Source organism: Myotis brandtii, unplaced genomic scaffold, assembly GCF_000412655.1.
Source record: "Myotis brandtii unplaced genomic scaffold, ASM41265v1 scaffold191, whole genome shotgun sequence".
NCBI classification, from domain to species: Eukaryota; Metazoa; Chordata; class Mammalia; order Chiroptera; family Vespertilionidae; genus Myotis; species Myotis brandtii.
Window position 1 is genome coordinate 3174971 of NW_005357115.1, and position 17525 is coordinate 3192495.

The following is a 17525-nucleotide window of genomic DNA, read 5'->3' on the forward strand; positions in this document are numbered from 1 at the left end:
CAAGAAGCCCTGGAGCAGGGGGAGGATTGAGTCACTGCTTAGGGCAGCCTCCGCTGAGGCCCTGGGGTTTAGTGTGGTTGGCAGGGGAGCGAGGGGTGGGCAGCCTTCGTATTCAAGGAGCTCCGGCCAGTCTTAGGGGTTGGGGAGCCCTCGTTAGCCCTGTAAATAAAGTTTAACGAGGTGAACAATGGCTGGCTCTGTCCCTGAGGACGCCGTTTATGGGGCTGTAAATCACAGCCGCCTGGACTTTGGTCTGGTCCCTGGTAGAAGGAGGCAGGAGGGCGGGGTGACCAGAGGCCCAGGGCTTCTGCATTATCAGTCCAGAGCTGGGCTCCCCAAGCAGTGGGAGAGACGGTGACCCGGAGGTCTGCCACGGAGCCAAGCCTGCTTCCCGGCTGAGCAGATTTCAGAAGCTCTTTCTGTGTAATGGGGAGATCTCAGGTTCTTCCCCCAGCCTCCTCCCCAAACACTCCAGTTGTGGATTCCCACATGGTAATTTTTGTGTTTTACACTCATTTGCATGCCGCTTAACTTCAGAAATCCCTGACTGCCCCTGTACCTGAGGGGCTTGCCTAACCTCTCTCCCCAAGACCAGGAGGAAGGCCACCCTAGGCCTTGTGCATCAGAATCTGCACTTTAACCAGATTCCCTGAAATTGATATGCACAGGGACGTTTGAGAAGCCCGCTCTCAATCAATGTCCAAAAGGTTCTGACTTCAGCAACCAGCCTGGACAGCCAGTGACTCTGGGTGCGCATTTATCTCACACATGTGCCCGTCACCGTGTGCTACCTGAGCCAGCTGCCTGTTCTTGGATTTGGGGGACGTGTGTCTCCCCAAAACGAAATCTGAGCTTGCCTTTACAGAGGAGTCAGCCCCGTTTCAGAGTGCTGGCTACATTCATCTCCATGCTACGGGGACTGGGCTGGATTTCAGCCTTCTCCTAGGAAGTGAATCTTCCTGTCCTTTTCAGAAAGCGACCAAGCCCTCACGCACACAAAGTTCTCATTTGCGCTCCATCCCCAACCCACAGAGTACCAGCGCCTGCCAGACAGCACCATCCCCCAGGAGGACTACCGCTGCTGGCCATCCTACCACCACGGAAGCTGCCTCCTCTCCGTGTTCAACCTGGCTGAGGCTGTGGACGTCTGTGAGAGCCATGCCCAGTGCCGGGCCTTTGTGGTCACCAACCAGACCACCTGGACAGGTGAGCCAGCGGGAAAGGACATGAGGGATGTGACTAGACTTCCCAGAAGAGGTTGATAGGTAATGTTTCCCCATCAGCAGCCAGAGATGATGAGAAGACAAGAAGGCTGAGATGATAAGAGACAAGTACAGTGGGGCCTTGACTTACGAGTTTAATTCGAGACCGAGCTTGTTAAGGAGCTCGTTAAGGAGCTCATTAAAGAGCTCTTAACTCAAATTACTCTGTCAACTCAGTGCAAAAAATCGGCTGAGAGACAGCTGGTATCTCAAAAAACTCGTTAGTCGGGACACTCTAAAGGCCCCACTGTATATGTGTCCTCAAGGCCAGTCACATCAGGGAGAGTGGCCCTGCCTCCAGGGAGAGAAACATCCAGACCAATTTACCTCTCGCCTCTGCCCCCAGGTCGGCAGCTGGTCTTTTTCAAGACGGGATGGAGCCACGTAGTCCCTGATCTCAACAAGACCACATATGTGAAGGCCTCTGGCTGACCTGTCTGAGGGCTCAGCTGACCATCCCCGCCCGCTGGGCTTGCCTGCGAAGGGAGTGACTTGCACTGGCAGCATTGCATGTCACCCGGAACCGCTACAGACAAGGCTGACATCCCAGACAGACGAAGGTGACCAGGACAATGTGCAATAATGCCAAATGTTAAAATGTGAGTTTACCAGTCTAGGTATGGGACTGCTGGCTCCAGGGCTAGAAACCCTGGGGGGCTGGCGGCCTCTGCAACCCTCTGGGCTGCCAGCAAGGCTCAGGCTGGTCTCCCCTTGGGGGCTCTGCCCCTCACTGGGACAATTCCGTGGGCAGCCCCATCACTGTGTTCATAGTGTGAGAATGTAGCCAAAGCCCCGGCTGCTGCTGCTGCTGCTGTTGCTACAGGTGCCATGGCCTAGCGGGCGCTGCGTGGGGACAGTCGGTCACAGAGTGTTCTCTCCGCTGAGCTCCAGACAGGAGACTTGACGGGATGCTCCAGGAAGTCAGTGATCCTGTACTGGGGAGGCCACCTCTGGCCACCCGACTGGGGTTTCTCCTGGGCCAGCCCAGGGACAGGGGCAGAGGAGCACACATGGTATGAGCCAAGACGTGGGGTCGAGGAGCAGGTTGCGGTTTGAGCCAGGACCTGGAGTGGGGGTGGGGCCAGGGCCTTTCTGCCTCATTTGCTTTCAGTGAAAGCCGAAAAACAGCCAAAAACAGCCTCTCCCTCCTCCTGGAGTTTGTATATCCAGAAGCTTTTGTACTTCTTGTTCATTAAAATGTTTATTTTTGTAAAAAAAAAATCAATCAATTAATAAAATGACATTTCACACGGTAAGGCCTCTCCCCAAGTCGCAGTTTCTTGGGCTGACTTACTAGTCCTCAGTGATGTCTTCGGTGTGTTTGCGGGGAGGGGTAACGTGCATGAGGGATGACCTTTGAGGGAGTGAAATCCCCATGGCAAACCCTGAAGTGGGCAAAATGTGTTTTCAGGCCCTGCTCTTACGGTGCCCACCTCCCTACCTGGCCATCCACATCTGTATCCGGACAAAGGACATGAGAGACTCCTTCCCCTAAGGAGGTTCGTTCACATTTTAACACACATCAGCTCCTCATATGCAGAGCCTGCCCCAAAGGAGTGATGTCCAAATGGTGGGATGTCAACCATCTCAGGGAACCCCAAGCAGCCTCCGGTCAGGTCAGCCTTGCCTGCGTACAGGCTTGGGCCTGGCCATCACCACCACTGCCTTCCACAAGGTAATGGACACTTTTCAGAGAGTTTTTCTCTGACATTTTAACATACATCAGCTCCTCATATGCAGAGCCTGCCCCAAAGGAGTGATGTCCAAATGGTGGGATGTCAACCATCTCAGGGAACCCCAAGCAGCCTCCGGTCAGGTCAGCCTTGCCTGCGTACAGGCTTGGGCCTGGCCATCACCACCACTGCCTTCCACAAGGTAATGGACACTTTTCAGAGAGTTTTTCTCTGAGCAAGAAATATAGGGAAAGTAAAGAGAAAGGAAGGCCTAGGAAAAGACTAGCCCCAGCTTCTTGGTTTTAGGAGGGACAGTGTAGCAGAAAGTCCAAGTGTATGGAAGCCCAGAGCAAAAAGATGACTAAGGGTTCAAGATCACACTGCGGCCAACGAGAGCCCCAACATGGATGCAAGTCTTCCAACCTGAAATCCTACCTCTTCTGCCTCTAGAACATTCTTAAAGTGCACAAACCTTTGAGAGTTTTAGAAAGAATAACCAAACTTTAATAACTTAATTTCTTCTCAACAGATGTAGTTGGTGTAATTTCTCAAATGCAAAATGTCCTTGTAGCCCTGGCTGGTTTGGCTCAGTGGATAGAGCATTGGACTGCGGACTGGAAGGTCCTGGGTTCAATTCCGGTCAAGGGCACATGCTCGAGTTGCGGGCTCAATCCCCAGTAGGGGGCACGCAGGAGGCAGCCAATCAATGATTCTCTCTCATCATTGATGTTTCTCTCTCTCCCTCTCCCCTCCCCCCCCCCCGAAATCAATTTTTTTTAAATGTCCTTGTAGTCCTAAGTGATGGAGGAGCTGCTGTTAGCTCTGGAGTCCTCATCATGGACGTCACTTGGACCCTCAAGTTGAACCTCACCACCACTATGCCTGACCCACACCCCCACATCTTGCCTCTGGCTACTTGGGCTTGGTGATTGTGGTTGGGGGCGGGAAGTCAGAGCCTCCACAGACCCTCACACCATGACTCAGCCAGGTCAGATCCTGCCATGCTCACCACCCTCAGTCGCCACCTCTCCAAGGAGGCCTCGGCTTTCCTCAGCCCCCAGACCTCTTTCCTCAGCTGAATTCATGCACAACACGTGTAGCCTGCCCCGGGCCCTCTGCTTTTCTCCAACTGCCAAGCAGTCAGTGGGGCTCTGAGAGCAGGAGGAAACATGGCACACACTGGGCCTCAGGCGATGCCGCGGGGAAGAGGTAGGAAGGGCTGTGGGGTCTGAGCATGCTAAGGGAAACGAGAACTGGTTACAGTCAGCAGAGAGGGTCACAGGGCTCAGGGACTGTGGGACCCCATGAGAAAAGAGAAAGCTGAAGATGAACCCAGCACTGCCTTCTGAGATTCTAGAAGTTTCCAGACAACGGGTTCACTGGCCGTCTCTGGCCTCCATGAGGAATGGTTATCATTCTGATTTTACATTCCTGAAAACTGAAGCCCAGGTCACAGCTGAGCATTAAAATCCAGCCCTAACTTCCAAGCCTGTCCCTGGGGGGGGGGGGATTGTGGCACGAGGAACCTAAGTTAGAGTTAGGGAGCCCCTGATTACTTAGAGTGTGTGACAAACTAAAATGGAGGGCCCTGGCCTGTTTGCTCGAGCAGTGGTTAGAGCGCCGGCCTGCAGACCAAAGGGTCACCAGTTCAATTCCCGTTCAGGTTCCTCAGCCCCGGTAGAGGTAGGGGTTCCTGCGGGAGGCAGCCAGTGCGTGAATGTTTCTCTCTCTCTCTCCCACTCCACCCTCCTTCCCACTCTCTCTGGAAATCAATGGAAAAAATATCCTCAGGTGAGTATTGAAAAAAATAAAAATGGAGGTGCAAAGCACAAAACACCTTTTTAGAAAGATGCACCCACAGGAGGCTGAAGGGATGGTGCATAGCTCCTTCCTCCAGGAAAGAGTCTTGCCTCAGAACCGAGGGCAGCATTGGCCTGGGTCAGTCCTGCAGAGTAGAGAGAAGGACATTTGCAGCTGGGAATGAAGGGGATAGTGAGTGAAAGCCTGAGGCTAAATAATTACCCCCCCCCCAAGATGGCCATTTACATGAAACCACCTGTCCAATTCCTGGGTACCTTGTCCCCTTCCTGTGGGAGCCAAACCATCCCCCTGTCCCCAAAGTCCAGGTCCTTTCCACTCCACTGCACTGCCATACCCAGGTGTAGTGCGCGGAAGTAACATATTCACCCAACTGAAGCCTCAGGTGATGGTGCCAGGGGAGGGAAGCCGGAGGTGGGTCCTTTCCAGGGCTGCACACGAGAGGCCACGTTGCTACTGGTCCCCCACGAGACTCTGGAGGAATTCTGGCCAGTCCTGCTTTTTGCTCACTGTGTGATCTGGGCTGTAGCAAATCCCCGAGCCTCCATGTCCTCGTCTGCAAATTTGAGATTAATAGTATCTGTTTCACAGGAGTGTTCCAGTAATTGAATGAAATCATGATGCAAAGGTCTTAGCCAGTGTCCACAAACAGTGAGTGCTTAGGAAATACTGGCTGGCACTGTCCTTGTTCTTGTTACGAGTGAGCTGTGCCCTTAACATCCATCCACCTCCTGGCCTGGAAGAGGACCCAGGTTGGCTGAGGAGAACCGAAGCACAGCCAGACCGACCCCAGACCCCACCTCTCGCCGGCCCAGCAGGGAACACTGCCACCGCCTGGAGGAGGTGGAGTCCAGCTCTCCGGGTCAGTGCCCTGGGAGTGGAGTGCGTGGCAGACAGAAGGGGGAAGAGGATTAACATGAAAGCAGAAAATGGGATTAGGAGGCCTCAGGATAATGTGCTCACCCACCCCCCAGCCATGACAACGGCTTCTTGCTTTCACTTTATGGCTTCTGAGTTCGGAGCAGAGCATGTAAGGCTGGGTCTCCCCCTGCTCCCAGGGGCAGAGCCGGGAAGAGGCGTGGTAGACTCAGAGCATGAGACTACTCAGGCTGCTAGGAAGAGGGGCGGGGATGCCACACTTTCTCGTTTAATCCTCATGGCAGCAGGGTGAGAGGGGTGAGAGCCCAGAGAGGTGAGGAGCCAGGATTCAAGCCGAGGCGATTGCCTCTCAAAGCCTGTGTTCCTTCCGCTCTAGCCACTGTCTCACGCAGGAGCACAGTGTCCCCCTCGGCCCAGAAGACCAATGACCCACTCAAGCCTGCCCCTTCCCTTGGGAAGGATTGGGACTCGCAGCCTGCCTTTGACAGGAAGCCCAAAGGGCAATTAAAGGAGACCGGCCTGCCTCTCCAGCATCATCCTATAAGGGTGAGGGTGTCCTGAGAGCCTGACCTTTTTTAAAAAAATATGTTTTCATCATCCTGCTTTTGTTTTTGTTTTTTAGAGAGAGAGGAAGGGAAAGAGAGAGAGATAGAAGCATTGATCAGTTGCCTCCTGCAGGTCCCATACTGAGGAACGAGCCCGCAAGCTGGGCATGTGTCCTAACCTAGAATTGAACCAGTGACCTCTTGGTGCATGGGTCAATGCTCAACCACTGAGCCACACTGGTCAGCAAGCCTGACCTTTATTAAAGGGTCCCTTTGAGGTCTGTCGTGCAGGACTTTTTTATTTCCCCTGTTCATCTCTCTGCGACTCCAGGCTGCCCCCTTGGATGGAAAAAGCACTTCATCCGCCCAACTATGAAGAGCTCCACAGGAGATGGGTGTTGGGGGAGGGGGGAGAGGGCAATGAGAGTACATGTCTTCTGGCTCCCTCCTTGTGAGATCACCCTGTCTGGCTGTGTCCTTTGGCATTTGACTCCTTCTGAGTTTTGGGCAAACCTACCTTGAAGCCCGAGGGAGCTGGATGTGAGGTCTGTAATTGTCAGGCCACCAAGACAGAGAGCAGGGGAAGAAGAGGAGAGACCCAGCACACCACCCCACTTCTCATTTGAGCTTGAGGGGAAGGCAAGAGAAGAATTTCCATTTTTGTGCCCAGTTTCATTCTTAGCTGTTCAGCTACTTGTTCTGTTTGAATGAAGGACCACATTGGGTCCAAACTTTCAGGGAGTCCTCTACAGCAACGGTTGCCAACCATTGGTCCGCGGACCACTGATGGTCCATGAGGTCCGAAAGTTTGGCGACCGCTGCTCTACAGCAGACATTCTCATTCGGGGCATGGTCATCCCCAAGGAGACAAAACTTGGTTCTTGGGAGATGAAACGTTTTGGCAATCACAATGGTTTCTGGCCCTCCCAAGGGCCGCAGTACATAAACAGGTGGTCAGTGTGTCCGTGCTATTAAAATCACATGAAGGTGGCAGCAATTGGGAAGAAAAAAAAATCCACAATAGTACTTGGCAGGGGACGGGGCAACAGTGAAAAACAGAAGCACTGGATTATAGTGACTCATAACTCTTTCTTGGGCTGTCACTGAGAGCTTTGAACCTGTCACCCTCAAAAATGCGGGTTCTACAATAATTTTCTGAACTAGTCCCCTAAGATATGCATGTTTCGAAGCACTCTCTGAGCCGTTCATAATAAAAACAAAATGCAATTGGAATTATTTTTCACTTAGTGCTTTACTCCATTACCCTAGCCCAGCGGTCGGCAAACCGTGGCTCGTGAGCCACATGCGGCTCTTTGGCCCCGTGGCATGGGCCACGAAGTTTCAGTCGCACTGTACGTGCGCGCCCACACGTGGTATTTTGTGGAAGAGCCACACTCAAAGGGCCAGTTTGCCGACCACTGCCCTAGCCCATGGTGAACATCTCCCTGCAGCTTACAACCTTCACTTGTTACTTTCCTACACAGAAGAGCTCGGGGTCATTGGCCAGCCTGGGGAATCCAATGTGCACTCACTCTTCTCTCAACTGATCAAGCCACAAAATATTTGAGTGCTAGTCACTGTCATGAATACCGAAATATCAGACGTGCCCTGCCTTTCAGGAGCTCACAATGTCACTGGAGATGTCACAACGTGGACAAATTCAACAAGGCAACATATGAGCTGTGACTACAGGGCAATGAGGCCCATTTCCACATGTGGCTTGTGAAAGCAAAGGGCTTGTTGGTCACATCTCACATCACTAAGGGTCAGTTAAACTGGTCCCCTAAGAACCTCAGTTCCCCACCAGGCACCCCCCGGTTAACTCTTTTCCATCCAGAGAGGGGCTGATTTATCCTTACTCTGTGTTTCTTATCTGTAAGCCAGTTCCCTATTGTCCCTAAACATTCCCTCCATTTCCATGGTGACTCCACAGGCTTTGGTGTGGAGCCCGTCAGAGACTTCTTGAAAGTGTAAATAGAGTGTGTCTACTGTTTCCCCCCTTATCCATACACTTATTTGGTCCTTCAAAGAGCTCTAGTAGATTAGGGAGGCACGATTTCTCCTTTCCAAAGACAGGCTGCCTTTCCACCGGAGGCGGCGTTTGCTCAAGTGCTCGGTAATCCTGCCCTTAGAGGTTCTGCTGACTTGCCTGGCGTGGAAACAAAACCTGTGGGCCATGTCCCAGAAGCCCCCGGCGCCCTTCCGTTCTTCAGCACAGAGGTCAGTCTCAAGAAAAAGCTCTCATTTGGTCCTGTCCTTCCATAATATCCATCTTCCAATTTATTTAAGGAAAGACATGCAGGCAAAATAAAAATGAAATGCACAGTATGCTTTGCTTTCCATTGCCTGGAGATTTAAGGCACTGTTATTCATCTGAACTCATACGGAATATAATAGTGAGGTTATCTGTATCACATTTCATTTTATGGCATATCACCTTGTTTACACTGCTCTTTAGATTGTTTATGGAATATAGATTACCTTTAAATGCTGCGGTCTTGTTTAGCCATTTTTTTCCCCCTCCTGTCAATAAAAAATTTTAAAGGCAGCCATTGTTCTAAGAAATGACTGTTGTACTTAGGGCACAAAGATGCTTTAATCGGGAAAGACAGCTTGTCTTGTATCTTGGCCTCCCATATCTTTCTGAACCGGGCTTTGATGCTATGTGGAGGTTTCTGACTCCATCGTTGAACTATGCAGCATTTTGCAGTTATTAAGAGCAAATGAGTTTCTTCTTTAAACATAGGCCTCTGCTTAGCACATTTAGTACTATTTGACTTGGGTCTCAAGATAGTGCTATTCCTGGAATGGACTTCACATGCTGAAAAAAAATTACTTTTAATTACCCACAATCCTATCACATATGCTAAAATGACCTTTTCTTTCCTATAGCCTCTCCAACAATTTGCTGAGGTGAAGAGATTTATACAGGGCACTTTTGGGTTAGGAATTTACAGTTTAACTCTTTAACGCACAAGTCTGTTTATAAACCATTTGTGCTACTTCTGGAAATATATTCTGAGCAAGTAATTCAAAATATGGAAAGATTCAAATGCACACAGATGTTCCTTGAAACAGTATTTAGGGTAACAAAAAGTGAGGATTATATATCCATATGATAAAATATATAAATTAGAATGTTAAATGAAAAAAGCAGGATGCAAACCCATGTATGCAACTATGTAAAAATGTATGTGAGAAAAAGACTGCAAGGGATACACAGGACTTATTTGGCAAGGATGCCAAACTAATTAGTTTTTTTTTAAATTTTCTAAACTTTTCTTGTATGTTGTAATGTTGCCTGATTTTAATTTTTAAAATTATTTTATTTATTTATTTATTTTTTAATCCTCACCTGAGGGTATGTTTTTATTGATTTTAGAGACAGAAGAAGGGAGAGGGAGAGAAAAACATCAATCAGTTTCTTCCCTTACGTACCTTGACTGGGGATCAAACCTGCAACCTGAGCATGTGCCCCAACCAGAATCGAACCTGCGACCTTTCAGTGCATGGACTATGTCCAACCCACTGAACCACACCAGCCAGGGCTAAAATGATTTTAATTTGATCATTTTTCAATAGATTAAAGGAGCTCAATCATTTTACCTAAAGTGGAACTAAAATCTCTCTCCCATTTTTAATATAACCTTTATTTAAATTGGACTTTTGGAAAGTCAGTCCCCTTCACCCCCGGATCCATAAAAAGTGTCTGATGGCTTAATGCAGGAGTTGAAATCACAAATGACTCTAGGAGCCAGCAGGGGAGGCGGCCGCGCTGCCTGCTGCCATCTGGAGAACTTAGGCCTGAGTGCATAGGTATTTCAAGGGGATCAAGAGTTTTTTTGTGATTCTCCTAATTTATGCATTTTTTGCCACTAATTCAAATTCAAAAATAAAATAAAGACATTTGTGAGCCAAACAGAAAATGTCTCAAGCTGGATTCAGCCAGCTGGCGGCCAGTTTGCGACTTCTAGCCTAAAACCCATTTCTGACATTACAGCCAACTGCCTGAGCGCTCAGGCAGCCCAACCTTCCCTGTGTTCTCCCATTCGCTCTTCCTCAGCGAGCCTGGCACCACTTCCGGCTGTTTGATAGGGCGATGAGGATATTAGCCCTCAGAATTATGAAGGCTTGTAAATCTGTCCCTAGTTGGATGCATTGCTCTTGCCAGAACGTGAAAGCTGGCGACATTTTTAATATTAATTTGTTTCTTCATCTGTCGCTTACATTTAATGTGTCTGTGAGGAACAGATTTGACGCTATTTAAATATGTTCAGCTTCATCTTTGAGCCTCTTCATAGTTGTCAGATGGTGCCAGCTGGGCCCAGGCGCTGTTTCCAGCTCGTTGTCAACCGGACACGAGCCGTCAATGTGTTCATCATGTTTCTTTCAATGCCACTGGCCTGGCACCACTTACCGCCTTGCAGGGCTGACCTCACGCTGTGGCCACTTCTTCTGCTCCCTCTCTACTCTCTCTCTCCGTCTCCCTCTCCCTCTCATCCCCGGAAGCTCCTTGGGTACCACATCCAACCACTGAGGGATCCTACCTGCTTCTACCCTGGCAACCTCCTCCTCTGGAAATGAGCCTTTTCCCCACAGTGACCCCTCTGGCTTTGCCACACAGATCTTCCCATTGCTCTCAGGCCCTTGGATATTTGACCCTGAACTTGCTGCAAGGTGCAGCTGACACGCCAGGACTGACCATCACTCCCTTTCCCTATTATCCCACGGATGGGCTGGCTCCACAAGTTCAGTGTGACGGCCCTGCTGCCCCGGGACCATGGCAAACTGCACCCCCAGGATCTTCTAGGAGCTTGTGCATTGATCAATTAATTAACCACCCATCAATAAACAAGTGAATTGAGGCTCCCTGAGTAGCAAGCTTTAGCTCCTACAGAGTGAACCGCCCCTTCTTTTCCTATCCAGGACCTACTGTGGGTACAAACGCCTCCTATTAGTTCTTGGTTTGTCTGGGGCAGTGCAGATGCTGCCAGATGTCTACTTTTAACGTGAGGAGAGTTATACTGCTTTTGTGGTTGGGGATAAAGGGGGAGGGGGCTCAGGGCTACAGGCAGAGCTGGCAAGCCCCTCCACATCCCAGTCACTGGGGGCTCCTTCCCTCTCCCCTCCAGATGTGGATCGCCTCCCCCCCAATCCCCCTCCCATGCCCCATTTTGCTAAGTCAGCAGATCCAGACTATTCCAAGCATGGAGGGCCCTGCAGGCTGCAGAGCCCAGGCGGCAGCACACATGGCCCGCCATGTGGGGCGCACGTGTGTAACCGAGGTCAAGCCTGGGCTCCACTAGCCCTCGTGGCACTCTCAGAGTGGGACTCCCCAGCCCTTCTCACCCTGACTCCCCTTTGAAACAGCTCCCTCCTTGACAAGACCAAAAGGCAGAATTCCCTTTTGAGCGATTTGGACTATATGAGCACGACACTTGGGGCAGTTAGGGCCATGGTTGGACCCCAAAGACTAACCTTGGAACCCCACAAATCTTGATTCATTTTGTAACTACAACCCTGTTGCCTGACCCCATCCCAGTTGGTGGTGTCCAGTAGGATTTGCGGGGTCTTGTGGTCCTAAGGGGAGATGAGGCTAATGGCAAAGGCCAGCACAAATACAGGTGCTTCCCACCAGGTTCCAAAGTCTTCCAAAGACATGGCAGGCAGTTACCTACAATCCATGCCCTTGGAAGGAAAGTTCCCACCATTATCTCTGCTGCTAGACAACAAGGGTTAGTCTCCTCCTTTGTCTGTCCATCAACATGTCAGGCCATCCTCCTTCTCCCTTCCGTCTTTTAATAACCTAGAGCAGGGGTCCTCAAACTACGGCCCGCGGGCCACATGCAAATACAAATATTGTATTTGTTCCCGTTTTGTTTTTTTACTTCAAAATAAGATATGTGCAGTGTGCATAGGAACTTGTTCATAGTTTTTTTTAAAACTATAGTCCGGCCCTCCAACGATCTGAGGGACAGTGAACTGGCCCCCTGTTTAAAAAGTTTGAGGACCCCTGACCTAGAGCCTAAAAATATCTTCTCCTTTTCTTTTTTCTCGCTGATGCTCAGAGAGCAGAACCAAAATCCGGAAGCTCATAACTAGCCTGTACTCCCAAACAGAAACGGACCTGGGAGGAGAGAGGAGTGAGCAGCAGCTCCCAGCCCAGAGAGGCTAGAGGAGCCACACAGAGGAGAGGCCCGGGGTCGAGCCACACATTTTTATTGAGGACTTACTATGTGCCATCATACAAGTAGGAGTGTGACTGAGTGGGCTACCACCTACAGGCTGGATTCCTCTTAGAATTCCTAGGAACCATACTTCTCCCATTTTTGAGCATTTGTCCCAAACTCGGCAATGATTGGCAGGAGAGGGGAGGCTGCCTTGTTAGCTTTCCCAAGAACTTGTTTTTCCAAGAATAAATGGGAGGTAGAATCACAAAGTGATGTTTTAATGGGAAACTATGAGCTTATTCAATTCCTACCTATATCCTGCCTCCCACCCCCGATGCCCATCCTGCACCCCTCCACAGGACATAATTATTCAAGTGGTAATAGAAGTGCTCCTAGTCCAGTGCTCATCCTTCCTTCTCCTCTCCCCAAAGCTATTCTGGGGCAAAACTAAAGCCATAGTGAGGCCCCTCTATCTTTGTCTTCAAAGACTCCTGCACCCTCATGGCATGCTTTCCTTTCCTGCTTGTCCTCATGGGGCCTCTGACCCTTCTGAAGGGATAGATATATCAACTAACAATTGTTTAACAACACTGCTATCAGGTGACTGCCCCTAAAAACTTTAAGGAGCCCAAGGGAGGAGGCAAAAGGGAAGAAGGGCTTGGGGGGACTGGGGAATGTGTGGCTCTGGTGGCCCACTCCTGAAGGTGGCCCATCCTGAAGGTGACCAGGAGTGAAGTTATTCTATCATTCTTCTTGAAGAGTAGCAGGAAGTATCCAAAGGCTTGACTGAAACTGTAGCTTTAACCTCAACCCCACGCCTGTGGACCAGTTGACCTCAGAGCAGGGAGACGTAGTTGGAGAATGTTGCTGGGGTCTTTGGAAAGAGGTCAGGGGTCACCAAGGAGGCACTTTGGTCTAGTGGTTATGAACTGAGCTCCCAAGTCAAGCACCTGATTCTGAATCCTAGCTCCATAAATTATGCCTTGTGGAACCTTATGCAGACTTATTTATATCATTTAGCCTTGCGTTAGTAAGCTATGAAAAGGGGATATAACAGTATTTACCTTGTAGGGTAATTGTGAGGTACACATGGAGAAATGTTGTTGAACCATGGAGCCTGTCACATGATAAATCATCAATAAACATTAAGGATTATTATCATTATTGTCTTATTATTGGGTTCCTGGCCCTCTCCAAGAGGTCCTGAGGGAACATGACCATCTTTCTGGGGGTCAATGTGTCAGAGTCCCATCCAGGCTGTCCCAGCTCAGTATTCAGCCAGATGTGGCTCAGTATGTGCACCGGATGAGGCGGGTTGGGGGGCCTGGGACCGAACAGGACCACCCATCAGGATGGGGAAGGTGCTGGCAGGACAGCCTCAGCTGCAGCTGCTAGGCAGCCATCCAGGGTGACAGGCAGAATGCAGTGTGCAAGGGTGTGGAAACAGACAACAGGTGGCAGCTCAGCAACAGTCGGCAGCACAGTGAGCAGGGGAGTGGCAGACCTTCTAGCATTTGGTGACAGGGTATCCCCACCAGCAGGTGGGCCCCTGCAATGGGCAATTCCAGAGTGGTGTTCTCAATACAAGCAAGCAGGCAGCATCAGGAAGGTCTGCCAGCAGATCTCAGCATCCAGCAAAGGCTGGATCTGGTGGAGAGAGACCACGGAGAGCAAAACAGGGCCCCAGGCCTAGAAGGAGACATGTTATCAAGACAGGGCTGCAGGCCCAGGACGTAGGGAGAAGTGGCATTGCCAGAACACATCCTCCAACTGCAGGAGGGGCTGACGGTGGGGCAGATCCTGATGTGGTCCAGCTTGGCCGCCCCCTGGGCCCAGGCCAGGCTAATTGCCAGGGCAATTGGGACAGGCCTGAGACTGTGCTGTCCCCACGATGAGGGTGCAGGAAAGGGAAGCTGGAGGTCATCGTGGGACAACTCTCCTCTCCTCTTCTCTTCTCTCTCTCTCTCTCTCTCTCTCTCTCTCTCTCACACACACACACACACACACACACACACACACACACACACATTCTCTCCAGCAACTACTCCACTTTTCCTGATTCTTGCCCTTTGGCATATTTTCCCCCCTAGATCCTACTTATTGGTAAGGAAGAACCAAAATAGGTAGGCTCAACTTTTTTTTTAATGAAAAGCCCAGTCTATCAGGCTTGTAATAGTCTCCCTGATGGTCATTTGACAAGTGACATGTCACTAGCCTTCTGCTCTGTGCCTCATTGGAAGAAGCATTCTGTAGGGATATACACAGCTGGAGGGAGCTGGACCCCAATTAAGACTAAGGTCCCCATAGCTCCCACATGTTTCTTTCTTAGGCTCAGCTAGCCCCCCAGGGAGCAGCATCCTCCCTAATCCTCTGCCTCTGATGCCCTATTAACGTGCACAATCAGAAGGTTATTGTTGCACATTCACCACAGCAGGAAGATATTCCTAAAGGAACCTGGACACTGTTTGTAAAGAAGTGGTGCCCACCCTCAGGGGCTTTCTGGTTTCGTGCCCTAGTTAGGGCTGGGCTGGATCCAGGCACTCGGGGGCCCTTGGAGCCATTTGGAAGAAGGCATGCCCTGCGCTTCTGGGAGTGGTGAGGTATCTGGCTGGGGACTAGGAGGGAGGCATTGAGCAGGGCACCAGAGCACTCAGCATGCTCCTTAGAGGAGATCAGAGAGCCCCCTCCTTACTCCCTCTACCTTCTCCCCCAAACCCAGACCATATTTGGTCCAGCTTCAGAACTCTTCCAGTGGCCCACCCAAGATCTTCAGCCTGAGCTGGGCCTTAGGCGCATGTACCTCTGCATCCCTTTCCCCCCATACCCATCCCAAGAACAGTCCTGATATGGGATCCCCCTCCCTGCAAGACCTTAGGTACAAGGGTCCTGGGAATAAGGGTAAGAGTGCAGGTAGGGTGAGGAGAGGAAAGGAACATTGCTATGATCTCTGGAGGCTTTTCTGGCTTCCAGAAGGAAGGCTTTGCCCAGCATGGGTTGTGAGTCTGAATGTGAGACCGAGACAACATGCAAAAAGAGACTCTTCCCCGCCCCACCTTGGCCTTCCTTTGCAATCGCAGCCTGACTTCTGCTCAGACATTGTCATTTACTAGCTTCGGTGTCTGCCATAAGTCTTGTGTCCTCAGCTGGTCTGCCAGTTCTCCAGAGGCAGGAGGTTCATCTGCATAGCACAGAGTCCAGCACGAGCCCCAACTCTCACCACTCTGCACAAATCCTTCACAGGGGGCCCTATGCAGGACCAGTTACAGAATTGGCAAAGCCCAGTGCAAAATGAAACTATGGGATACTTGTTAAAAAGTATTAAACATTTCAAGATGAAGACAACAGAGCATTCAAGCAAGCACAGGACCCTTCTAAGCGCGGGGCCTGGCAGGACTGCACCATTCGCACACCCATGGAGCCCCCTGGTCCTGGGTGGTGTGAGTGGTAGCTTATCTCCAAAGATGCCACCATCCATTTCTTACCTCTCTGTGCCCACAAGCCACTCCCACATCACGAGGTGGAATGTAATTCCCTTCCATTGAGCCTGGACTTGACCAATGGAACACAATGGAGGTGACATTCTATACCTCCAAGACTAGGTCATAAGAAGCCTTGCAGGTTCTGCCTGGGCCTTGCGAATGCTTACTCTTGGGACACGCCCTCTCGGACGAAGCCACCATGCTGTGAGAAACCCAAACCACCTGAAGAAACCACCAGTAAGTCAATGGCCCAGCCGAGCCCCAAGGGGGCAGCCAGTCATGTGAGTGAGCCACCTTCATCATCAGCCCCATTAAGCCTTCATGTGACTGCAGCCCAGTGACATCTTGCTGCAACCATATTAAAAGCCCCAAGCAAGAACCACCTAGGCAACCACAGAACTATAAAAAATAACCATAAATTGTTGTTTTAAACCACTAAGTTTTGTAGTGGTTTGTCACGCAACAATAGATACCTGGAACATGCTCCAAGGAGTGACAATGTGAATGGCCTGGGTTGTATGTCATGACAGTACTGGCTGAGCACACCATAGGAGCTCAAGATAGGCTGACTGCCATTCCTGACCACCGGTGTGCTGGCACCAGACATGCGAACCTCCTGAACCAGGACGTGCCCTCCAACTGATGGGTGCCTTTTGCGATAAAATATTTGCCATCTGGTTTCAACCTGACATCTCCCTGGCTGACGAGGATACGGATACTGCTGTCTCCAGAGATTCATGACCACTTCCTCCCACCCCATTCCTACCCTTTCTATCTCAGGAAATGAAAAGCAATTTTTCCCTGGGGCCTGTTTACCCATAGCAACATAGCAGGGTTTCCAAAACCAATCTCACAGCCAGTTCCAATATCTGTCTTCACTCTAATAATAATACAGATGCTGCACCTGCCTCCAGATTCCGTCTTCTGCTCTGTGTTTGTTCATTTGTTTCTCCGGGATCTTTAAACATCTGATTAAATGTCATGCTTCAAATGAAAAGTTCTGAAGAAGAAAGATTATCAGACTTTGTAACTTTCATCAGCCCTCCTCTCTGCTCGGCGGCTTTTGGCAACCCCTGTTTTCTCTCTCCTCACCCCCTGCCTCCCAGAAGTCCTCTGTGCCCTATGAGTTCCTCTCCCAGAGAACCCTGGCGTGGGCAGCAGCAAGAGAAGGATCTCACATCACCGTGCAGCCTGAGGTTGACCAAAGGTGCAGGGGACAGAGTTCCCTCTATGTCAGCTGGACAAAGAAGGCTCTGAGATTGCAGGCTAACATGACACTTCCTCCCTCTGATGCTCCTGACCACATGGCCCCACTTCTTATAACACCAACTCCCCCCAAATTCACCCCTCCCTGAAGTGGACAGGCAGTGCAGGCAAAACCAAGTGACCAGAGACCCAAGACATTGAGGCTGGGATGTGTAACCACTGGGGGTCCTGAGCCCAAGTCTCCCACCAACTGTCCCCACGGTCCTTTAGGAAAAGGAAAGCACACAGTGGGACCCAGGCCATGCACAGCCTGCACAGCTTGATCCTTACTTTCATATTGTGAACGACACTTTAGAGATCTTGGTTGCCAAGCTAGATCCCCAAGTAGTTCTCAGGTACGATATTACTTGCAAGTAGCATGTTCACCTACCAGGTGATGGTGGTCTCGCGGCCAACAACTATATTGCAGCAGGAAACATGTTGAGATAATGGC

General features: G+C 50.5%; 1 protein-coding gene across 1 annotated transcript in view; it reads left to right on the plus strand.

The window, feature by feature from the left end:
* Positions 1-2518, plus strand: part of PKDCC (protein kinase domain containing, cytoplasmic) — a 5495-nt gene extending 2977 nt beyond the window's left edge. The window contains exons 6-7 of the mRNA XM_005864836.2: positions 1033-1206; positions 1609-2518. Of these exons, the coding sequence (XP_005864898.1) occupies positions 1033-1206; positions 1609-1694 (260 nt within the window). The 3' untranslated portion in view covers positions 1695-2518. The remainder of the gene's footprint in view (positions 1-1032; positions 1207-1608) is intronic.
* Positions 2519-17525: the final 15007 nt, after the last annotated feature.